This window comes from Nycticebus coucang, chromosome 8, assembly GCF_027406575.1.
Source record: "Nycticebus coucang isolate mNycCou1 chromosome 8, mNycCou1.pri, whole genome shotgun sequence".
NCBI classification, from domain to species: domain Eukaryota; kingdom Metazoa; phylum Chordata; class Mammalia; order Primates; family Lorisidae; genus Nycticebus; species Nycticebus coucang.
In genome coordinates, this window is record NC_069787.1 from 11,223,287 (window position 1) to 11,248,313 (window position 25,027).

General features: G+C 49.9%; 1 protein-coding gene across 1 annotated transcript; it reads left to right on the forward strand.

Annotated features, from left to right (window-relative positions):
• The first annotated feature begins 1,492 nt into the window (after positions 1–1,492).
• Positions 1,493–24,762, forward strand: SSUH2 (ssu-2 homolog). The gene is made up of 12 exons (XM_053599835.1): positions 1,493–1,545; positions 8,551–8,649; positions 9,026–9,107; positions 10,034–10,163; positions 11,258–11,318; positions 12,734–12,858; positions 13,875–13,937; positions 15,545–15,630; positions 17,037–17,129; positions 17,629–17,734; positions 19,563–19,670; positions 24,418–24,762. The coding sequence occupies exons 1-12, from the start codon at positions 1,518–1,520 to the stop codon at positions 24,562–24,564; spliced, it is 1,128 nt and encodes a 375-aa protein (XP_053455810.1). The 5' UTR covers positions 1,493–1,517; the 3' UTR covers positions 24,565–24,762.
• The last annotated feature ends 265 nt before the right edge of the window (positions 24,763–25,027 follow it).

Sequence of the window (25,027 nt, forward strand, 5' to 3'; positions counted from 1 at the left end):
ATGGCCGATTGATATATCTGTCTGTCTGGCAATCAGCTGTCATGTTTAGGTTTAAACACATGTGTGAACACATGTATGAACAAACACACACACACACAGAGGCCCACACATATGTTATCCTGTTACTATGGGGACCATTCTATAAGGACTTAAAGTCATTGATTAATGTATAAAGGTATCAAAAGACTGCGTTGCTTCCTCAAGACCTTGGTCTTGCTCATGTACATACAGTATGAAACTGGTATAATTCTCAAGTTTAAGAAATTCAGTGCTCCTACCAACCATAAACACCTATATGGGGGGATTGAGTCTTCTAACTATAGTTAAGAAGCATTTGTGAAATTATTGCTACTGATTTCATGATTGCACTATGGGGGTGGGGAGTGATCCATGAGGGTGACAGTGAGAGAGAGAGAGAGAATAAAGGCACTTTACGGAGCAGCTGGGAGCCATCCCTGTGTATGATGTGGCCATCGTGCTTCAGGACATTGACAAAATCATCCAGCTGTGTCCCTTGGTGAATGAATGCCCCTGTCCTCTCTGGGGAGTGTCCTGGGCTGGACAATTCAAGGTATGGGGTGGTTGCATTGTCTGGTGGGTCAAAGCTGCACTGATCAGAGGGTCCCCTATCCGGCTGTGGAGCGGCCATTGCCAAGGATGCCGTGGTGGTGTGGGGTGAGACTGGCAGGGCCTCCGGGGCCAGCTCACAGGCTCTCTCCTCCACTTCCCAGTCTCCTCCACTGCCCAGGGACGCAGCTCCAAGTGCTCTTTGTTCAGGCTTATCCAGAGGAGAAGGATGGTCTTCTAGGGCTTAGGTTAGCATGAGTTATAAGCTCCCATGCAGAAGGCTTAGGAAAAAGGCTTTTTAAAAACCCACAGAAGTTTCACAGGGGTGGAGCTGGTGTGAGACAGTAGTGGCCCACGCAGCCTGGATTGGGGGCTGAACTCTCTCCATGCTGTGCTGTGTGGCTTTGGGGAACCGGCTGGCAATCCCGGCCTTGTTTCTTCTCTGTGGTGGAGGTGGGTGAGGAGGCTCGTGGTGCCCAGGATTTCAGAGGTCCCACTCAGCCTGAGTATCCACATCTTCTCTCCTCCCTGGGGAGGGAACCTCCTTGTGTTTATTGACGTTTCTCTATGCTCCCCACCATGATTCTTATGAGTGTGCCTCCCATGGCCGTCCAGCACTCTGACTTTAGAGTTAGATGATGGAGGTTCGAATCCCAGCTTAGAAGCAGTGTGTCTGTCTGAGAGGGCAGCAGTGAGGACACAGAGGGCTGGAACCATGCACAGAGCTTGGCAAGTAGAAGGCTCCCATGAGGAGGGGCTCCAAGAGCCCTGTGGGGTTGGTGCAGGGCAGTGGCAGTGAGGGACAGACACCCTGGATCTTTGCCTCTGTTGTATTCAAATTGGGTAACAATGGACCTGCTATGCTGGGAGGGGCCTGAGGTTGGTCCTTAGATCCCGGTGGCCTGAGCCCACTTGGAAAGCAGACACCTCCTTGGCTGGACATCTGGACTATGGACAGAGATCTGAGTGAAGATGACAGTAAGTAGAACCACAGAGACCACCCGGGGCCACCTCCATGGCCAGTGCTGTGTGGACACTTCCATCCATCCTGACCGCGATCCTGGGTTTGCGCTCCTTCCTTCCTTCCTCTCACACACAAAGCCCATTTACAGCCTGCAGCCTTTTCTTCCAGAGTGCCTCTGGACAATGGACAAGGAAGGCAGAAATAAGATGAGAACTTGCTTCGCTCCCACTGTGACATTGTCCTGGCATTATATTCTTTTCCCTTTTTTCTAGTTGACATTGCTCCCATGTGCTCAAATGTAAGCGTGAATAGCAGGACTCTGATTTCAGCTGAAGTTGGGTTGGTTCAGTTCTCAGACAAGATTAACTGTGCAGAAAGGTCCTGAATAGTCTTTAGCTGATGCTCTTTCTTTAGCGAACAGCCAGCTCCTTCATTACCGCTCATGAAAGGTAGCCTGGGTGACCCCTCCTGACACTATTAGGACAGGAATACAATGGAAACTCAAGACTATTTAAAAATGTAAAGAAGGAAATGGCATTTCAGAAACAAATGTGTTAAGTTTATACAAAGGAAGTTTTCAGTGCTGAACTCGAAATGGGCAATACAGTGGGATGGAAAGTGCATTAGATCAGGAGTTGGGAGGCCGGGGTTCAAGTGCTGACTCTGCTCAGAATTGGCTGTGTCACCTTGGGCAAGTCACTTAAACTCTCTGAGCCTCAATTTTCCCATCTACAAAAGGAAATTGGGTTGAGAGTTCTTAATTTGAGGATCATGAGGGTGTGGACAAAATGTCTCGTGAATGTGCTTTTTGTGGGGTCGTGAAGAGGGGCTTGTAGCTTTCATGTGAACACCCAAGAGGCTGGTGACAGTCACTGGACTTGGTGACCTAGAAGGCTCTTTGTAGGCGTAACACCCTTTCATTGTCTTTAGTGTTGGTGTTTTAAAGCTTTACATTTTAGAACTGAAGTAGAATATAGCCCTTGATTTAAATTTTGTTCAAATCCTTTTCCACTTGAAGTGGAAGATCATTTAATCGTCTTCTACTGGGGACCACCAAAAGGGGATATTTGAGCACATATTGGAGGAAGACCTAATCTGACTTCTAATTTACTGGAAATTTTGTATCCATAGTTGTGTTCTAAAAACCTGCTAACATGCTAACGCAATCTTTTCAAAACACTGCTCATTAACAGCCTTTCAATACGTGATTGGGGTTCCTCTTAGTTGTAATGGACTAGATCAGATCTGGATTCAAACCTGAACTCAGCCTCCTAATGGAGGACTCAAGTCATTTAACCTCTCGGAGCTTCTCATAAAAAAAGGCGGGTGTCATCTTTCAGGACTGGCTAAGGACTAATTGGATGTAAGGTGCCAAATACATTTCCCATCCCAGAGCAGGCATAAATATTGGCTCTAGGAAATGATCAGATTATGTCCTTGGAGTTTTAAAACTAAACTGCTATTCATGGAAAATATCTCCTGTGAGGTTTCTGTTTTGGCCTCGTGCCTTTTGGTAAGCAGGTGAGTGAGCAAAGGGGCTCAGGTTAGTCCCCGCACAGGTCTAAAAGTCCTGATTGTGTTGTAGGGTCTCACTGCATGCTGGTTTCAAATATGATGGAACGCAGGTCAACAGTTAGGGTGTACTGCAAGGTATGGGGAACAGGAAAGTTTTTGGAAACCAAGTTGATGAACCCTGGGAGTAGTGTCAGAAAGGGTGCCTGCTAGAGGACTTAGCTAATTTAAATGTGCCTTTTGGGGGGAGTGGCAGTTTTCTATTTCTAGGGTGGAGGCCCAGCCACCGGGAGTCCAGACTTCCCTGGGAGGTCAGCCTTGACCCCATGGAGCCATCCAGTCTTTCTCATAGGCCACTCCATTTCTGGGAGGGGACAGCAGGTCCATTAGAGTCTAATGGAAAGATGCAGCCTCTACTTTGGGGAGCATGTAGGAAATGAAAAGCCCTAATGAAGTTAGGGCTTAATCCCAGGGGCTCCCCTGAGTTAGTTTCCAGAGCCCTCTCTTGTCCCTTGTCCCATTTTCTCGTCTCAGTGGCCATGCTCCCTGAGCCTTATTTTTTGGGAAAGGAAATCGAGGCCCTAGAGGGCTGTGATTATGGTTGGGAATATGAAGACAAATAAAATATTGACTTATTTCAAGTACTGTACGTCTGGTGGGAGAAGCAGACCCCACATGGGATTTTTACAAATAATTCTTATAAAGCCATTTGTCTAAAGCAATGTGAGAGGGAGTGCAGCAGATTACTAAGGGGCACGGGGCTGGGGGCCACACCCAGGCAGTGTGAAAGTGGTGAGGTCTGGGCTGAGTCAGACCGGGGGTGTCCGCAGGGGTGTGCAGGGCTGGAATAGTTGGAGCAAGGTCTGGGAGAGACGGCACCAGGCGGGTGTGAGGATAAATACAAATATCAGTGCCATGGCGTCGCAAGGCTCCTCTGGACAGGCAACGATGGCTCTTAGAAAACCCGGCCCCCAGTGACCCTGGCTGGGCCTGACGGCTCTTTCTACAAAGCATGAATTTCACACTCCAAATAATAGAGAAGCAATTACAAATCTTGCCATAGCAGGGAGCCTACATGGTTTACATCAAAACTTCTCCCAGCTCTTCTTCCCTCATTTCTCTTGATATTGGTCTCACCACACGGCGGGCATTTGCTCCTCCAAATATTTCCTCAACAGCTCCCACTTCTAAGCACTCACATCCCTCCCTGCAGGCCCAAGCAGGCTTCTCTCTCGCCTTTCCCCTTTCTGCTCTACTCTTTGATTACCTGCTACCCCTCCCTTAGTTAGCAGTCCTCCCTTCCCTCACCCTGGTCTGGACAACAGAGAAAGCTTTTCCCTGGCATGTGGGCAGATGAGAATCCTTTCTTCCTATTCCATGGGTCAGGGCCGGGTAATGCAGGGTGTACCTGCCTGTACAGTTCAGGAGTTTGGGTTTAGCTGGGAGTAATCGTGAGCCACTGCAGGGTTTAGGTGAAGGGGTGGTGTGGTCAGGTTTCCTGGTCTTGCAAGGAAGGACTTTAAATCTTGCAGCCAATTATATGCTTGTTTGTTCTTCTTGGCAAAACAGAATGTTTTTCTTTTCTTTATGATTACCCGGATCTAACTCTGTCTGTCTTTAGAGTGATTTTCATTTGTGATACAATTTACCTAGCATAAAATTTACCATCCAGAAACTCTGTACCCATTAAGCTACAATTCCCTCTCCTCTTTCCTCCCAGCCCCTGGCAAACACTACTCTGCTTTCTGTGTCTGTGGGCTTGGCCACGTGACTCTCACTCTCACTGCCTTAAGTACAGTTCAAATCATGAGGCATTTATGCATATTGACTGTATGCCCACCCTAGGAGGTGTTTTATGCACCTAACATCTATAAGTGCCTACTGATTGCCCACTCTTTGTTAGGGCCCAGGAGAGTGAGGGGCCCCTGTCCAAAACTGGTTCTCAAGCCCGTTGAAGGAAACAAGATGTGACATGAATTAACCTAAGGAGGTAGTGGGAGCCCCTTGAGCACACTGCTGTACTCTCAACATGGTTATCTGGAATCGGGCAAAGGGCATGGCTGCCTTTTATCATCTGAAGTCAAAGGAATGAAATTTTAAAAGAAGTTATTCACTAATGATGCATTTCTCTGTAAGGACAATTGCTTTAGATACAAAGGAAAAATAGCTCGTGGCTGGCGAGCTGTAACACTGCCTGTGTGACTCTCTTTGCAAAGTTTCCTCAACCACCACTTGGTGCTTCTTGCATGGAGCCGTGGGGTGTTCTGGTACGTAGAAAGGTCACTGGCTTTGAGTCAGGTCTCAGATTTAAGTTTAATGCTATTTCTGTCTCTGCTATGAAGGTCTGAGCTAGTTGCCCAAAATCACATCTTGAAGCCTCCCCATTTTGTTCTTCTCTGAAATGAGGAAAGCTGGTTATCGTGGAGTGCGAAAGAAATCAAGCCCACAGCACCCCTCTGGGAGCCACAGGGCAGGATGTGTGTATCAGGGTGGGGCAGCCCAGCTGGACAACTGCCCTGAAACTCAGCCCCGACACCATGGGAACAGTGACGCGGCTGGCGGCCCCTCCTGATTGCCCCACACGGGGTGTCACACAATGCATGGTGACGTCCACACTCCCTGTTGTGCCCATGGAGACCTGCCCAGGAAATGACGCATGCTCCTGCAGGTCAGCCTGGAGTGCTTTATTTTTATGCATAACATAATGGTGAGATTAATTTAGCTCTGATGAACTGTGACCCCCCGAGAGGTCAGGGTGGCTGCTGGTGATGGATGGAGTCTGAGTTTCCCACCTCTTATTCTTCCCCTCTTCCTGTCCCTTTTGTTTGATTTCCAGCAGGACACTGCAGCCAGATGCCACGTCCCTGTCTTCCTGTTGTCAAGGGGCAGATGGATAACCCCAGCAGACCCACGACTCCTGGGTGGGCAGGACCCCTCCCAGGGGACAGGGCTGTGAAGGTCCTCCTTTCTGTGCTTGACACTTTCACTATTGTCTTCTGGTTTAAAGGAACAAAAGAAAGAGGAAGACCCGAGGCGCTGGCTGAGGATTTATTGCAGGCTAAGCATGAGACCGTGCACACATTGTCTCACTAGGTGGGCCCTAATATCATCTGTTCCATTTCACAGATGGGGAAGTTGAGTCCCACAGGGATTGTGAGTTGTGTGGTGTCGCATCTTTACACGGCAGAGAGCCTGGGCCTGGAGCGGCACATCAGAGCCCACTTTCCTAACCTCTCTGCCTCTGAGATCTGACTCTGGTTGCAATGTGGCAGAACCATTTGCTCATAAAGGCTGGCTTTCCTGCTTAGAAAGGCACTCTTCACATCTATGAAATTTCTCTTGGCCTCCCTTCTAGGTTTTCTGCAAGGAGAAAAAACCCTTAGGGGTGTAGATCATATTTCTTATTGTCAGAGGACAAGGATGTTCTTAATCTGTGGGGGCCGGTGGTGAGGTGTTGTTCATTTGTCTTAATGACGCCTCCTCCTCCCTCCACTGTTCTTGGCCATGTATTTCAGGGCAACAGCTCAGCTCTGACCTTGGTCTTTAATTCTCCTAACGGACTCACAAGAACTGCCAGGGACATGGATGGGACCTGGCCCCAGCAAGGCTCAGATCTCAGCCTCCACCCTTCTGATCCCCCCTCAAACTCATCCTCACAGGTGAATGTCTAAGTAAACCCCGGATCTGATCCACTGCCTGTTTTCAGGGGCCAAGACTGACTCAATGCCTGTTTTCATAAATAAAGTCGTATTGGAACAGAGCCACACTTACTCAATTGTGTATTGTCTCTGGCTGCTCTCGTGATCCAGCAGTTGACTTGAGTATCTGAGACAGAGGTCGCATGGACTACAATGTATAAATATTAACTACCTGGCTTTTTACACAAAATCATTGCCAACCTCTTGCTGGGTCCCTGGTGACTGAAATAGCTTTGATGCTAAAACTCATAAAAGCAAAACAGTGTTGAGAACTACTGGGAATTTCAACACGGGCATCTTGTTGAAGCTTTGGGTCTTGTCGCTTTGCCTCACAGCCACACCTACCCGAGGTCTCTCCCCTGTTTCCTGATAGGACAGTTTTCTCACAGACGTGGCCGTTTCTGCTTAGAAAGGCACTTTCTACATCTATGAAACTTCCGTGAGCCTTCCTTTCTGCAAGGAGAAAACACCCTATTTGTACTATCAGAGCATAAGGACATTCTTAATTTGGGGGAGGGAGAGGAGGTGTTCATTTGTCCTAACGACAGCTCTTCTTCCTCGACCATTCTCGGCCACTTATTTCGGGATTTCTGCCTTCCTCAGCCCCCCAACACCCCCACTTCCTGATCAGCCTAGGTTGCAGTCCTTTAGAATGAGACCTATTTATTCTTCTGGCCTTTTATTTTATTCAACTTGATAGAACATGCTATTCTTATTTTTGTGGAGGTAAAAAGACTAGAAAGGCTTTAAAGTGTTACCTCCCCTAAAAATGGTGCAGGTCATGGGGTGGATCAGCTGGACTTCTGACCAGAGGTTGTGCCACTGACTGAGGCAAGAAGGCTCCCCTTCCAAAGAGCATTTCACAGCCACCATTTACAGTCACTTCCTGTGACTGACAGTCACTAGACAGAGCCAAGGACGACTTCTCCCCCTGCTTGAGGCCCAGGGGGCCTCTGTTCTGCTCTAACTTGATGGCTGTGTGATCGAGGGACCCTGGAGTAAGTTCTCTGTGTCTCATGTCAAGTCGGTGGGAGGGTGGCTGAGGCGACAGGTGTGGGGAGTTGCTGCTGGAGCTAGTTCTTACATCAAGCTTTCCTCCTTGGGGCTCAGGGCCATCTGTGTCTGTGTGAGCTTTTAAAAACAGATTGTATAGTGAATGATTCTTTTTATAGAGTTATGTCTCATGAAAAGTACAGGTGGTCCCTGACTTATGATGGGGTGGTTAGTTACTTCTCTAAAAACTAATCGCAAATTTAGTTTTTAGAAAATCTCACGTGTTGAAAGTGCATTTAATACACCTAACCCACAGGACATTGCAGCTGAGCCTCGCCTGCCTCACACGTGCTCAGAACACGCTCGTTAGCCTCCAGTTAGGTAAAATCATCGGGCGACACAGCGCACGTGGAATATCAGTCAGGTCTTTACCTGCTTGATCCCGTAGCTAAGTGGGAGACTTGGAAAATCAAAAACTCAGATTCTGAAGTTCAATTTCTACAGAACACATATTGCTTTCCTATGGCTGCAAAGGTGCAAAATCCCAGTCGCACCATCGTAAGTAGGGGACCGTCTATCCTTGGAAAGAACATCCATTTTGGAGACAGACAAGCCTTAGTTTGAATCCAGCCCCACCCACACCTTTCTGGCTGCATGATCTTGGGTGAGTTTCAACCTCTTCGAGCCTCAGTTTCCATCATTTTGGGTCATCCAAGGCGTTCTGTGTTCCATCGGTGCCAGCTTGAGACTGGCTTAAGCTGCAGGGCTCTTTTTATGCACCCACACTCACTTGTTAGCGTCCCCGACTTTCTGCAGGTGTGGCAGAGCTCAGCTCTGAGGCTGAAAGTCCTCTGGCGCCCCCTGTGGAGCTTCTGGAAAGACTGCCTAGCTACAACTGGCTTCTTCAAGGGGACAGTAAGTCCATGGGGTCATGGTTCCTAGGGCCTCTGCCTGGGGCTCACACCAGTTGGTGGAGATGTCTCTGGAAAAGGCCAGTAAGGAAATAGCCCGCCTTTCCCTTGGGGACCCGGGGGAGCTCCTCACCATGGGTTGGGGGAAGGGGAAGAGGAAGAGGTAGGACAGAGGCCCTCTGCCCATGGACCTTCCATGACATGATCCCCTCCGCCTGGGACCTGAATGATGCCTGTCTTGGAATCCACACCTTCCTGAATTCTATACACTAACATCATTGTTCTTTCTCACATTCAATCAGTTCTTCCCTCTCTCCCCCGCATGTATTTGCTCCTTTGAGCTGGGAGGTCCAGCCCCTGACACCTCCCTTCTCTTCCAGGTCAGCAGATATTATTCTCACCTCTGGAGGCCCCAGGGAGGCCCCAGGGGCAAAGGTTGTGGTCCTCATTCCTGGAGCACAGGTGAGCTTCAGGTTGGGCTTGTGTATGTGTCCATGTGTGTTCCTACGTGTCACTATTACCACCTGAGGGCCTTCCTTGGGGGATCTCAACCCTGGCAGTGCACCAGAAGGGTCCATTGATGGGGGACCCTTTTCCTCCCAGACCTACTGAACTGGATTCTCCAGGGATGGGACTGGGAAACCCCGTTTAACCAAGCTCTTCATGTTGTTGGGCTATAAAGCCAGGATTGAATGCCATGGTCTAAGTCAGGGTTTGCAAACTCCAGCTTACAAACAAGAGTGAATGAATCAGGATTAATGGCTCTTGGGGCTTCCCTGGGGAAATACGTGGAGATGCCAGGAAGAGAGGACATCTTCTGACTGGAGGTGCTGGGGTAGAGGGGCTCCACTAAGGAGGTGTCGTGGACTCAGGGAAGAGGGGTGTCACAGGAGGAGGGCAAGGGTTTCCAGAGAGAGGGCCAAGGCTGGGCCGCCGTCTGCCTTCCTACTCACTGTCCACAGGTGAGTCTCTGGGGTGAGGCCTTCCCATGTTGCTCATAGCTCCTCTGTTCAAGGCCACGTCCCCTGAGGACATCTGGCCTATCTCTGTCTCCTTTTAACTATGTGACATCATTTCTGGACCTCAGTTCTCTCTTCCTCTGCAAAATGGTGTAATTCATCTCTAAGTTTTGTGGATTTTTTCCTGAGTTTCAACATTCTCTTGGCTTTACTCCTCAGCTCCACACTTCAGCTAACATAGTTTTGCTGTTCTCTGGAAAGACCTGCCACTCTCTCACCAGGGGCATCTGGCCGCGTGGTTCCCTCCACTAGAGATGCCCACTCTGGTTGGACTGTGATGGTTCTACCGTTTCTGGCCTCTGTTTTCCTCCTGAAGGAAGGCTGGCTGGGTCTTCCCAGAGCTCCCATCTCCCTGCTCCATCCCAGCAGAGTCCCTGTGGTGACGGAGGAGGTGGCCCGGGAAGCCCTCCTCAGCTTCGTGAACTCTAAATGCTGCTATGGCAGTGCAGCGGCCAGCGGCCTCGTCATCCGGGAGCTGAGGCAGCAGACCCTCTGCAGGGTAAGGGACCTGGGGACTGTGGGACAGAGCTGGGAAGGGGGTCCTGGGGCAGTGTGTGTGGACTGTGATGGTGCTGGATTCTGACTGCATCTCCTCTGGGCCTTGGCTATGAGTAACGACAAAAAGAACCAACACTGTCCATCACCACAGACCAACTCGAATGCGCTGGACAGGGAGGCGATACGTAACACGCCTGGGCCAACCCTCACAGCTTTGCCTCGCTAGTTTACAGAGAAGGAACTGGAAGTCTGGAGAGACAGAGTTCCTTGTGCTCATGGCTGGAGCAGAGCTGGGATCCAAACCCCAAGCCTGTGTGCTTGCGCCGCACCTCCCCGAGGGACAGGCTGAGCAAGGCCCACCTCCTCCCTCAGCGTCTGCTCCCACCTCTCCTCCAGCTCACCTCTGTGCCAAGGAATCATTTATTCCCCATTCTAGGGAAACCCCACCTCTGGCACCCGGATCACAGCAGGCTCTTTCCTCCTTCTGCTCTGACAGGGCAGCAGGAGGCTTTTTTGCTCACCTTTTCTAGTGTTGCTGACACGGCTGTCCTCTGCTGAGTGCACAGTCACACAGAAATCATTGCAGGTCATGGTTAGAGCAGAGATCTGGAGGAAGAGGCCACTGTGTGGCTGTGTGACCTTGAGCAAGCCAATTACCTCTCTGAGCCTCCATATCTTCACTGTAAGGGAGGAGCTGACGGGTATGCAAGATGGCTTCCCACCATGTGGCTCTGTGAATGAGGGTCAAGAAGAGGACCTCATGGCTTCCATCAGCCCAAGCGCAGCTACCGCTCCTCAACTTTCTTTGTAGAATGTTTCTATGTGTAAAATCATGGGGAACTGAAATCGGTTTGTTGTGAGCCTGTGAGGGGAGAGTTCCTGGGGCTGGCTGACGTAGCTGTAGCTATCTCAGGATACCTGGAACAGAAGTCACTGTTGCCAGCCGGTTCCAAGGAGCCTGAGGGTGCTGTGTGTGGGACCACCTTATTCGCACCCACCCCCATGAGCCCTGGCGGGTGGGGCCTCCATCTCTTTGCACAGTGCTGCTTTAATAAAGGGCACAAGTGAGAACACGCTGGGTTTTTTTCTCTTTAGTATCGACTAGAGACCTTCAGTGAATCCAGGATAACCGAGTGGACCTTTCAGCCCTTTACTAGTAAGTCAGTTGTCTGAAATCAGTTTAACCAGGGGCAAATAAGGCAGGGGATTGATGGAAAATTCCAGAACTTGGTGGAGGCTCGGTTTCCCCATCTCCTGTGAAATGAGAGGGTGCACTTTCCTTTCAGAGATTTTCCAGTGCTGATCTCAATAAATGCTTTCTGCCTGAGAAGAGGTTAGCAGGAGGTGCCAACAGAGCCTAGCACTTACCTGTAGCTTCAGGCTGGTGCTGCCTCGTGGGGCCAGATAGCAATGCAGGATGTTTGCTTGGACATCTGGCTGCCTCCTCCCTCCCCCTACCAGTGCCATCCTCAGCATCCCAAGTCTCTAGACCCTAAGCCCTGGTCTCCTCACCACCCCCCTTCCTCCTAACCCCACCAGAGGCCCAAGCCTCTCTGCGAAGCCCTGTGTCCTCCCTCTTTTCTCTATAGAACCACTCCGGTTCTTTCTGCCAAGTTCATGGGTCACCTCTTTTATGAAGCCTTTTAGCATTTCTCCTGCGGCTGCCTCTCTTCCCAGCAGGAAGTGGATATCTTCTGAGCTCTCAGAGCCTTTACACAGTCCCTGCCCTAAGCCCTTGTCAAATCCTGCACCATCTTACCTTGACTGTGTGCTGGGCATGCCTCCTGGAACAGAGGAGGAGAAAGGGAAAGCAGACGGTGGGGTGGTGATGATAACGATGGTAGTTCTTGTGTACTGATGCCTCAGTATACACCACCCATGTGCTAAGCATTTTACATACATTCTTCTGCTTAATTTTCACCACCATCCTGGAGAATAGGTGCCACCTTTTAGAGATGAGAGAACTGAAGCTCAGGGAGGTGAAGTCAGTGGTCCCCAACCATTTTGGCACTAGGGACTGGTTTCATGGCCGGCAGTTTTTCCACAGATAGGGACTGGGGAGGGGGGTCATTAGATTCTCATAAGGAGCACACAAGCTAGATTCATCACATGCACAGTAGGGTTCATGCTCCCATGAGAACCTAAGACCGCTGCTAATGCGATAGGAAGTGGAGCTCAGGCAGTGATGTGAGTGATGGGGAGCGGCTGTAAATACAGACGAAGCTTTGCTCTTTCACCCACGCTCACCTGCTGCTGTGTAGCCCAGTTCCTAACAGGCCATGGACCAATACTGGTCCTGGGCACAAGGGTTGGGGACTGCAGGGTTAAGTAACTTATCTGGAGTCACAGGTAGGAAGTAGAAGATCCAGGAGTAAAACCCAGGTCTGCCCAACTCTAAAGTTTGCATGCTTAGTCACCAACTCGAAAGGGACTCTTGTCTACCTCTCCTTACAGCCCCAGGACCTGAACTAATGCCTGGCACCTCGTGTGGGCTTGGTGCTATTTGCTGAATAAATGGGAGTTTATCCTGTTGCACTTCGTCATGTTTATGATAATCCCTTTCTGTGTCAGACCACTCAGTGGATGGGCCACAAAGAGGTGCCTTCCCCAGCCTCTGGGACATCCAGGTCCAGGTTCCCCCAATGTTTCAGGAAGACACCAGGAAGTTCCAAGTCCCTCACTCATCACTGGTCAAGGTAACATGATTATTGGGATATTTGTCCTTCCCTCTGAGCTGGTGTTCCAGGCACCATGTGCTTCCTCAAACTTTACCCTTTTAAGAAAGGAAGCCCCAAATCCAGGCTGGGGGTTCATTTCTTGGTTATAAATTAACATAATTTAAGAAAACCCAATGTATAGAATGTAATCCCCTGCAAGATTCTGAGCAAATTAGAGAGTATTCACACAGCAAAAGGATTTTCCTATTTAAAATATTGCCACTGACGATGGCGTGACAAGTCACCTTTCTAGACCACTTGCTTTTCATCCTTCTTTTCTTTTTTGCCTGACGGTAAAAAAAAAAAAAAAAAAAAGTGTTGAATGAAATTGATATGAAATAGTTAAGACACTGATTGGGCTTTGCCATGGAAGTCTGCAGGGAAGCAGAATGTGACTTCCATCCTGAAATATAATCCTGGCATGGAGTGAGGGAGACCCAGGGCATCCCACATGTGGACTGAGACGTCTCTGGTTCTGTTCTCATCTAGTAACTGCCCTGTTTTCACTTTAGGACATAGAGATGTAATTTTACTGTGTGAGTTTTCATAGCATTATAAGAAGAAGAGGACTTTGACAGGTTGTCCTATTGTTTTCTCAAGAGTGGAAAAGCTTTTTCCATTCAGTGCTTAAATTCTAGTAGCTGGCTCATTATCTCCCACGGCAATGCTGTGCAGTTTTTAATGACTTCTGTTCCCAAAAACCACACTGGCCACCTCATGGGCATAGGTGAACCTGGTGGGAGACTGCGGAGTGTGAGTTAGGATGCGGGGCTCCAAGGACACATCTCCCCTTCCTGGCGTCCAGGTGGACTGGAAACGGGAGCATGACCTTAGCTTTGCATTCCAGCCCTTTGGAATCCTAGTCAAGTGGGAAGGCCTTTCCCAGCCTGGTCCCGAATTGCTGCACTTCCATTTGAGATGTGCATTGTGACACTGCGTGTTTGGGAGAGGCGGCACTTGGGAAACTGGATCCAAGGGGAACATTTCACTTTCAGGAATGCCACAAATGCCATGGGCATGGGAGGTACAAGTGCAGCGGCTGTCACGGGGCCGGCATGGTGAGTCATGTGTAGGAGGGAGTCGGGGTGTGGAGAGCTGGGCTGGGGTCCTGGGGCTTCCTACACTAACAATGTCACCTCAAGCAAATCACCCTCCCTTTCTTTTTTTTTTTTATTGTTGGGGATTCATTGAGGGTACAATAAGCCAGGTTACACTGATTGCAATTGTTAGGTAAAGTCCCTCTTGCAATCATGTCTTGCCGCCATACACCCTCCCTTTCTTGACGTCCATTTTCTGATCTATAAAATGCGAAATTTGGATTGGGTGGGTGGTCTCTAACGACCCTTTCACTTTGATGATTGGATTTTCATTTTTTTCTCCTTTTCTCATCCATCTGCCAATATATGCCCAGCGCTGACTTGGTGCTGGGCCCTGTACGAGGACTAAGGCCTTGGATACTTCTCATCAGGGATGCCTTGTCTATGGGGGAAACCAACCAGTAACCCCATTTGTAGTACAGGATGATGGGTTCTGAGAAGGTGAAGTGTGGGAGGCTTTGAGAGACAAGACAGACTGGGGCCTTGTTAGTTGCCTAGGGAAGCCCCAAATCAGGCTGCCAGCAGACTTAGCTCTTCTGGGGGCTCTGAGAAAGAAACCGTCCCATGGCTCTCCTGACCCCTGGCAGCTGCTGCCAGTCCTTGTCATTTCCTGGCTTGTGGCCGTGTCCCTCCAATCTCTGCCTCTGTTGTCATGGGAACTTCTTATAAGGACACTGGTCATTGGATTTAGGGCCCACCCTGACCCACATGAGGTCATACAACCTCACCTTACTAATTACATATGTCTGCAAAGACTCTGTCCAAATGAGCTCGCATTCTGGTGTTCCAATGGACTAGAACTTGGGGCGGACACTATTTAATCCAGTATAGGGCCCTCAGCAGATAGCCAGGCTTTTGTGGTATTAGTTGTCCTTTTAAAACTTTTCTCAAGGCATTTTGGGGCTACTAGTGGTCCCAAGGAATAAGAAAAAACTCCCTGTACGTTCTCCATCCATGATTTGAGCCAAATCCTCTGGAAACACAGGGGCCACCCCAAAGTGTGTCTTTGTCCTCCTCTCCACTAGCAGCTCTTCTATCTTTCATCTTGTCCCCTGCCCACTCCTGCAGCCTCCCTGGGTCCCAGTGGGGCGTAGGCCAGCTTCTCCCTCTCCTCCTGGGTCCTCACTCCTGCCACCTGCCTCCTGTGACTTTCCCGAGGCCCCTCCCTATAGCCCTCCCTATTCCTTCCTCCACCTCTGCTGCCCCCACTCCCTCCCTCCTCCCCCAGGCTTTCCCTGGAATGTCTCCAGACTCCACTTGGGCCAACTGTGGGAGCACAGCCTGGGGCACTTCCTCACCCAGCTTGGCTGGGGTCAGGTCTCAGGTCTCATTGTGAGGGATTAGAGAGGAGGCAGGAGCAGCTCACGGCTGGTCCTAGGATGTGGAATCTTCGAAAGCTAAAACTGGAAGGGTCCAAAGATACCCCCACATCCACCCCTCCCATTTTACAGATGAAGGGGGTGAGGTTCAGGGGAAGGAGTGCCTTGTGCCAAGATCACTGGGCTGGGATTTGAACCAGGTGTCAGGGAGCAAGGCCAGTGAGGGCTGAAGCTGTCATGTGTCTGCAGGCCAGGTGCCCATCCTGCAGCGGAGCCAAGCGCAAAGCCAAGCAGTCCCGGAGGTGTCAGCTGTGTTCCGGCTCTGGCAGGCGGAGGTAGGGAGGGTCTCCCCAGCATGGCGTCGAGGGGCTCTTGCTTACTGGCTTTCTGATGTTCCGTTGTCTACCCATCTGGAAGGCAAGCAGGCAGGCACCTACCTGTCACTCTGTCAGAGTGGTGATCTGGGACTATTTGTAGAATGGGTGAGCTTTTCTCATTGAACAATAGTTGGGTTGGGTGTGAGGACAGCTGTGCTGCAGGCAGAGAGGTGGTGGGAGGAGTTAGCAGGAGAGAAGATTTTTTTCCTGCCTACATGGTGAGAATTGAATATAGAAAACCACCTAAAGGGAGATTTTTGAGGATTGGGTCCTTGGCAAACTCTTATTTATAATTGATAGCAGGGCATGAATGGAGGAAGAATGAAGGAAAGTTGGTTGATTGACTAAAGAATCAACAAAGTTCCATGTTTGCTCACGCGCTTTGCAAATGGAGCCGTCCACTCATTTTGGAAATTGTGTACTTTTTTTTTTTTTGTGGTTTTTGGCCGGGGCTGGGTTTGAACCCACCACCTCTGTCATATGGGACTGGTGCCCTACTCCTTGAGCCACAGGCACCACCTTGGAAATTGTGTACTTTAACATATTTATGAATCTTTGAGGAAAACAGAAAACCATAAGGAGTCAAGAGTTTCAAAGTTGGATTGGTTAATGATGCTATTGCCTCATCATAGCCCAGGCCAGTCTTCTCACAAGCCAGATGGAGAAGCTTTGGTATACCTCCTACTGTGGTTGGTAAAGAAGGCCTTTGACTTGGAAAGAAACTCACTTTTCTTTCATCTGCAAGTGAAAAGAATCCAATCCAAACTGGCTTTGGCAAAAAAGCAAATTTACAGGCCCAGGTAACAGTAAAGTTCAGGGGTACATTTCTGGGAGGGCTTCAGGCCCAGCTGGATCCAGGTGTCTAAACAACGTCACCAGGAATCTGTCTCCACTTCTCACTCTGCTTTCTTTTGTAGCTTTACTTTCAGATGGGTGGTCCCCTATAGTAGCAAGAGGGACCACCTGTAGCTCCAGGCTCAGGAACCTCAGGAGAAAAGGATATCCCTTTCCTCATAGTTCCAGCAAAGATCCTAGGGTGGATGTCACTGCACTCACCTGGGTCATGTGCCCATCTTTTGTAGCCAGGGAGATGGAATAAGATGATTGGCCAGGCCACAATCTCAAACTTGTCACAGAAAGGGTGGGGGCAAGCTCAAGTACCATCTGGACTGGATGTGGGAAGAGTGGTCCCAAAAGGGATATTGAGGCACTGCCACCAGACAAGGGAGAACTAGATGGTGGGTGGGAAGAACAATCCAGGCCTACCACAGACCATCTCCATGAGGAAGGATTTGGGGGCGGAGCCTCTGGATGCCACTGAGCCCCTGGGACTGATCTACGGGAACTGACCGTGTCCTTCTCAGGTGCAACACATGCTCAGGGAGGGGGAACAAGACCTGTGCCACCTGCAAGGGGGAAAAGAAACTGCTGCACTTCATCCAGCTCGTCATCGTGTGGTAGGTGGCCCATGGGCAGTGGCAGGAGCACGCGGCCTGGGCTGATTTCTTCAGAGAAACTCTACATGGTTGGGGCTTTCACGGGGCAGGGACCTGCCATCTCTAGCAGGGGGAGACTTCCCCGAAGCAGTGTAGGGCAGTGGGAGGCTGACAGTCTTTAGAGCAGACAGCCCTGTGTTTAAATTCTGACATCAGCACTGTCTAGTGTGGTGGCCACCGAATGAGCAGAGCCTGCCTCCTGCTGTAGCTCGAGTCCCCCAGGGCTCTTTTGCAGCCTGAAGCTTCATAGGCAAAGATGAAATGAGATTCTGGAACTGAGCGGTCGGTGTCCTTACTAGCTGCCTTTCACAGAGGAGAAGGTGAGGCTCGGAGGAGCTCCAGAACTTTCCCAGGGTCCTACCAGTAGAAATTCAGGGCCCCAAGCCTGGGTCTGTCTGACCCCAAGGCCTCGTTCCTAATTGCACAACCATGTGCTTTTGTCTTCATCCTCTACTTCCAGGAAGAACAGCCTGTTTGAGTTCATGTCTGAGCACCAGCTCAGCTGCCCCAGGGAGCTCCTTGCCAAAGCCAGAGGAGAAAACCTCTTTAAGGATGAAAACTTGATGGTAAGCAGGCCTTGTAGACAGGAACAAAGAAGCTGGGTTCCTCTGGTCCTTGTGTGGCACTGGGCTGATGGCTTGTGGGGGCAGAGCAGAGCTGCCCATGCAGAGAGGAGGTTGGTGGACCCCTCTTGAATTTCACATGCTCAGCCCTCTGTCCTTTCCACCTGCCATTTTTCCTTCCTTCCACCTTCTCGCCCATCTTCTTCCCTCATTCTCTCTCTCTCTTACTCCTCCTTCCTTCCATAAACTTGAGATCCAGGAGGCTCTACACTAGGCCCTAGTGATTCCATGGCAAATAAGAGAAACCCTGTCCTGGCTGGGCACAGGCCTATAATCCTAGTACTCTGGGAGGCCAAGGAGAGAGGATCCCTTGAGCATAGGAGTTCAAGACCAGCTGAGCAAGAGCGAGACCCCCATCTCTACTAAAAATAGAAAAAAAAAAATAGCTGGCTGTTATGGAAGGCATCTAGAGTCTCAGGAGGTTAAGGCAGCAGAATCACTTGAGCCCGGGAGTTTGAGGTTGCTGTGAGCTACAATGCCATGGCACTCTACCCAGGGCAACAGAGTGAGATCATCTCAAACAAACAATAAAAAAAGAGAAATTGAAAAAGAAAAACTCTGCCCTCACAGGTATTGTAGTCTGGGCAGGGGTGACAGGGAGCGTTTAAAAACCATGTCAGATGTTGATTAGGGTTCTTGCAAATACTTAGACAAGAAAGGGGCAGGAAGGGGTGGGGAAGGCAGAGAAGGCCTCTCTGTGGAAGTGACTTTGGACAGAAACCTAGATGCAGGGCAGCAGGGGGCAGACACCAGATGATGGCTGGGCAGAGACCTTGAGCATCTAACAGAGGGCAGGGAACATAGGGAGCTCAGACATAATTGGTGCTGACAGCCAGACAAGATGGTCCTATGGTCCAGCTGTCAGCACAGCCTGTGCACCACCTGCTCTTATAAATAAAGCTTTATTGGCACAGGGCCCTGCATACTTCCTTGCACTTTGTCTATGGCCACTTTCTGCCGTGGGGGTAGAGCTGAGGAAAGACCAACTCCATGGCCTACGGGGCCTAAAATATTTACTATAACATCTAGCCCTGTGCATAAAAGGTCCCTGGACTACGGGGAGAGGTGCTCAGCCACCATTCCTTGCCCCACAAATCAGCTTCCTAAAGGCTCCCTTAGGCGTCCTCCTCCAGGAAGCCCACCTCTGCCCCTGTCCCCTATGCTCAGCCCCACCCAGAGCCATCTTCAGGCTGTCACTGACAGCTGGTGGCTCTATGAGCTGACCCTGGCTGGCAGAGAGCTCTGACAGGGCAGGGTGATGTGACGGTCACTTCCTCACCCTTAGGATCCACAGGAGCTCCAGGCCCAGGTGGACACTTAGCAAATGTTTGGGGACGGGCAGGAGAGGGCTGCAATTCCACAGTTAGAGGCAATGCTTGTTTCTAATGTGTGGAAGGATTTCAAGTGTGTTGGAAAGGGGTTTGGGGGAGTAAACCCCCTCATGCTTGGACTTTATTTGAAGCTGACTGTGAGCCCTTGGGTTGCCTCATGGTTCACTTTGTATTAGCAGCTCACAGACAGGGCCTGGCACGTATCAGACAATTTGAATGAAAAATGAATCTGGGCTTCTTTCCAGCTGCATGTACAGCCCTCACACAGCCATGATGATGGGGACCACACCTGCCACGGTCACTACGGTGTCTCCACACTTAATACCAGGCTGGACACTCAGAGTTTGCAGTGTGGATGAAATGGCTGCTGTCTGGTGGATTTCCCAGTGACCGCCATGGCTGCAGATGTGGCACCGAGGTGGTCTGCCTTTCTCCCCCAGGTGTACCCCATTGTGGACTTCCCCCTGCGGGACATCTCTCTGGCTTCCCAGAGGGGGATTGCTGAGCACAGTGCTGCCCTGGCTACCCACGCCCGTGTCCTGCAGCAGGTGAGCCCAGGCTGGGGCCGGGGTCTGTCCACCCTTTGGGGTTGGCCCAGGGCTGGTGGGAAGTGAGGCTGCTGGGGCCAGGCTGATGATACAGTCCTCTCTCTGCCTGGGGGCTCTTTCCCGAGAACATCAGGGCGCGGAAGGATGAGGCAAAGTCAAGGCGGCAAGAGTGGAAAGGGCTGGGGCTGACCCAAGGCCAGCACGGCCAGAGGGAGAGAGCAGAGCAGCCTGAGGCCAGAGAGGCAGGAGGGACCACAGGCCACTTCCGGGAAAGATTGGGATTTTGTTCTGAGAGAAACAAGATGTTGCAGGGTGTCAAGCACCCATGTGGCACTCATGTGTGATCCTGACACTAACTCCCTGATATTCAGGTAGGGGTGGGGAAAGTTGGAGAGTCAGGGCCTCGAGCCAGGCTGCAGCCCAGTGTCCCACTGCTCAGAGTGGACACCTCCCGGACGCCTGCCTGGGTCCTCCCGGCTGCCTGTGTTCTGGCTGCTGCATGCCAATGGCCACTAGGTGGCGGTACTGCCTGTCACTTCCCCAGCCAGCCCTGCCTGCCCTGCCCCGCCCAGCCCTGCCCTGCCCCGCCCCTCTTGGGGCTGGGGATTTGGCCTGGGGAAGCCCCCTGTGCTGCAGCTCTGTTGGAGGGCGACCAGGTCCCTGAGCCTTGCAGACTGGGCTCAGATCCTGGGTCACCTGTATTCTAACATAATCTAGGGTCGGCTACTCCCCCCTTTTCAGGCCAGTTTCTCACCTGTGCAAAGGAGACACTAAACTAAAGGAACTCAGGGGGTTTTGAAAGAGGGAGATTATTTGCTTGAAGTGCTTTGGCACCAGACCACAAAATGTCCTTTTTATTTCTGTCCTTTACAGTGACTATATCCTTTTCTCTCTCTCTGCACATCTTCCCTATTTTCAGGAGAGTAAAGGAAGCACTTTATCTAAATTAATGTGGGCCATTTTGGAGCTGCGAGGGGACTTCAAAATCACATAGTTCAGACTCTGCAAAATAAAATGCCTTCCGGGGCCAGGTGGTGATGTGGGCGAGAGAACCCCTCATCCAAAGGGACCAGTCACCATTCAGCTTGGTGTAGGCACAGAACTCAGAGTTTCTAGACCATCTGAAGTCCAGATTTGTATATGAAAGCAGCAAATTTTTCATATTGTTAACAATTTATTTTTAAGCTAAGAATGCTTGGGTTCACAAGTCTGCTTTGGTCCAAGGGCCACTGTTGGCTTTCCCTAGTCCAATACAAACTCATGACTTTCCCCCAAATCAGAGGAGGCCCTAAGAGTGGATGCAATTTGCCCAAGGTCACACAGTCTGTAAGGGGAGGAGCCCAGGCATAGGAATGTTTCTTGATTCCAAGTTCAAGATACACAGGTGACTCTGAAAGCTAGTCTAGGCTTGCAGGGGTATCAGTGGAGAGTGGGACAGAGGGCCCTTTTCACTGGGCCAGACACAGAGGGTGCACTTTACTGACTGCGCTAGCACCTGCTGCCCTGTGGCACTCACCGGTGGCTTTGAGCTCTTCTTTTCCTTTCCTGTGGCCTCAATGTCCTCGTCTGTAGAATAAGGGGAGTTGGACCTTGTCTTAGGTTGGGTTCTACAGAAGCAGACCCTGAGATGAGGATGTGTGTGCATGGCATTTATTAAGGAAGGGATCCCAGGAGAAACCAGGAAGAAATAGGGAGAAGTAAGAGCCAACCAAGGGTCGAGTGCAGGTGACATCCCAGCTTCTGGTCCCAGGGAAACTTGCTTAAACCCTTACACCTGTACCTCAGTGACTGTCTGCCTGGAGGCAAGGGAGGTGGGCTTTTTATTATTCCCTGCTCATCCACTCCCTGGGTGCTGCCTGGCAGGGTCGGGGCTGGGGGGCTCTAACTGCTTCCTCTCCCTCTCTCCAGGATTAGACTGTGTGAAGCAAGGTGAGCTAGGAGCGTACAGCAGCAGGGGGTGGGTAAGCAGAAGCAGATTGGAGGATATCTGGATGTGGGGAGAACAGTCCACTGAAAACCACAGAATAATCTCTAGGGGGCTGGCTCTCGTTGCAACACTGGTGTGCTACGTTTTGAAAATGCCCATATATTAAGGCATTTTCTTTGGGGATGAGTAGAGGGTAGAGAAACAGTGAATGAGGTGAGGAAATTATTTTAGCAGCTTGTGGACACTAGTCGTTATCCAGAGACTTTTTTACTTTTAAGGCTGATAATTGGAGTCCTTTTTGGACCCTTTATTTGGTAGGTGGGAAAACTGAGGCCCGAGGGGGGGAAAATGACCTGCCAAAAATCATAGGGCATGTTGGTGGCACATCTGGGACTAGAAGTCAGGTCTCTTGATGCTTCCCCTCAGGGACGTAGCCCTGTCTCAGGCAATATAAACCATTTGCAAACCAATCCTGGGCCAGGCGCAGTGGCTCACGCCTGTAATCCTAGCACTCTGGGAGGCCAAGGTGGTCGATAGCTTGAGCCTATGAGTTTGAGACCAACCTGAGCAAAAAAGCAACCTGTTCCTACTAAAAATTGAAAAACTGAGCAATCAAGAGGATTGGTTGAACCCAAGAGTTGGAGGTTGCTGTGAGCTATGACACATGGCACTCTATCCAGGGAGACAGCTCGAGACTCTGTCTCAACAAACAAACAAATGAACAAAAAACAAAACTAATCTTAGAGCTGGGAGGCATAAGCCAGGGGACAAATACACATTTTTGAGTCACTTCTGTGAATCTTTTTTCTAAATTTGCCTTTAGTTATGGAACTTTAGACAAAGATGCATGCCAATATTTTTCTCAGGACAGAATAGAATCTAATTATGAGCAGATGGCTGCCACTGTGATGTGCCCTTGTGAGGCCAGCCCAGCGGTGACTGTGGGACCTGGAATCTGTCATTGCAGGGCCAAGGCCAAGCCACAGGGACAGATAAACAACCACTTACAAGATCACCGCTTGATGGCGCTTGATGTCTTGAGCAATTTGTACCAGAAACGGATGGAGGCAGGTGGCGGGTGGTAGCAGTCTATTCTCCCTGAGATCTTAGCAGAAAACTCTGGGAATGAGAGTGGTCCTGACCCCAGTGTCGAGGCCTTCTGAGCAGCGACACTGCCAGCCATCTCTCTGTGTTCTTTACTTTCCCCTTTTGGGGTCTTTTACAACAAAATTTCAAGAGCGGCCTTCTTTCTTTCATATTCAAAATTATCGTTGATAATGCATGTCTTTATATAAAGAAAAGTCAGTCTCCTGATCTCATTGGGTTGTCTCAGCAGCTCTGTGAAATGGAAGTTTTTGTACCCATTTCTCAAATGAGGAAACTGAGGCCCAGAGAAACAGAGTGCAAGGATCACAGAAAGCTGAAAGGAAATTTCATGCCCTCACTGGAGCTCCCCTCTTTCTTCTGCAGAACAGCAGGGAGCCTCTCAAAATCCCCTCCCAACTGTGCTCCTCAGGGATTGCTAGAGGAGATTTTATTTTTTTTTTCTGGAGTGGAGAGAGAGGTTGAAGCAGCCAGATGGCTTCAGCCACGCTTCTGGCCTATTTTACCTTTTCCCCTGGGCCTCCGTGCCATCAACTAGAGCAATAGGACTTGAGATTCTTGTCTCAACAGAAAAAAACTTCCTGCAAGTAAAGAGGATCTGACCCTGGGCCACTCATGCCACCTCTCTTTGGGCTTGAGATTCCTAGAGCAGAGTCTGGGCCAGGGGAGCAATTCGTACAGAGAACTTAGGGGTTTGGGCACAGAGCCTGGTCCACAGTAAGTCCCCAAGAAAGTTTAGCTCAAATGACTAGGAGTCAGAGTCCTATATCAACTATGTAGCCTAGTTGTCAATAACAAAACAGCACCCAATGCTAATGGAGCTGGAGTACCTTGATAGGGGCCTAAAGCTTTGTCCCAAGGTGGGGCTACTCTGTTCCAACCAGGGCCTCATCACGAGGACAGTTGTTACAGGACTGTTCAGAGAAGGGGCCAGAGAATGAGGGACTTAGGACCAGCCTGTGGGAGGAAGGGAGCTCCCCATCCTATACTGGGGGGCATTTAAGAAGACGTAGATGCTGAAGAAGCAGTGAGAAGGATTGGAGCTGTGGCGAGGAGGGGGCCTTGAACTGGATAATCGTTCAAACCTGACATTCCATGAGCTCCTGGAACTCAGTTTCCCCATTTGTAAAAGGGAGTGGGAATAAATACCTGAGAAAGACTTTTCTCAAAGTAAGGTTGATATAAAATAATAGTGGTGGTGGAGGAGGAGAAGGTCTGAGAAAGTATCTCAACACAGACCACCAAACTTTGACATTTGGGGGGCAGTCAATGCTTTATCTTAAAATTTAATTCAAATTTTAGAAACTACTCTCGTGGGTGTTTTAATATAAAAATGTTTGAAATGACTTTATTCTCAACCTTCTCCCAGCATCCCATCTGAAAATTAAGGCTGCTAGTGGCTTGTGGCTTAGCTTGTGGCTTTCCATGTACCCCAGAACTCCCCTGAGAATGCCTGTGCCCTCTTGGTAAGACCTAGAATCAGTGAGATCCAGAATCAGGTGAGAAGTCACGTTGCTCAGAAGATGGGGATATGAAAGAGCAGAGTAGAAAATGCATCTAGAAAGGCAGATTGGAGCCAATTTGTGCAGGTCCTAGAATGCCAACTGCAGAGCATGAACGTTATCTCACAGGTAGTAGGGAGCTCCTGAAGGTTCTTGAGCAGGCGAATGACTTAAACAGATCACTGAAGTTACACTTGGCTATTTGTTTCCTCAGCGCCAGACCATTGAGCTGATCCCCCTCACAGAAGTTCATTATTGGTACCAAGGAAAGACTTATGTCTACTACATCTATGGCACTGACCACCAGGTGCATGCGGTTGACTATCCTGAGCGGTACTGCTGTGGCTGCACCATCATCTGACAGAACACAGCTGGCCCCAGAACCTGCCATTCACGTTTGCCAAGGAGGACAACAGGGAGTCTCGGAGTTTACTCATAGTTGGCTACTTTGGACAACCCTATACAACCCCCAGCACATCCTTCCAGAAAGATCAGCTTATCATCTGTCAAGTCTCACATTCCTTTAGGGCAAATGAAAGAAATAATTTAAATAGCAAGGGCTTTGTCTGTGGTCTCCAAGCTCATGCCCCAATGAAGCATGTGATTTCATTTTGCTTTTCTCTTTGTCCATCTTGGGTCTGCTGTGCTACTTCTAGTGTGAGCCTCTTGCCAAACTAAGAACTATTGAAATGTTTAAAGATATACCTAGATTTGCTGCCCCTGATGCACAAGAAATAATGAATGCATTTAGCATAAACTACAAAATTCTACTGCCTGTTCTATGGGTCAGGAATTCAGACACCTCTGCTCCATCATGTCTGGAG

Bases quoted from the DNA above. Each gene is read 5' to 3' on its own strand.
- SSUH2 (XM_053599835.1), top strand. From the start codon at position 1,518: ATGGACAGAGATCTGAGTGAAGATGACA. The intron at 12,859-13,874 runs GTAACATGATTA...TTTCACTTTCAG, and splicing joins CTCACTCATCACTGGTCAAG to GAATGCCACAAATGCCATGG. The intron at 19,671-24,417 runs GTGAGCCCAGGC...TTGTTTCCTCAG, and splicing joins ACGCCCGTGTCCTGCAGCAG to CGCCAGACCATTGAGCTGAT.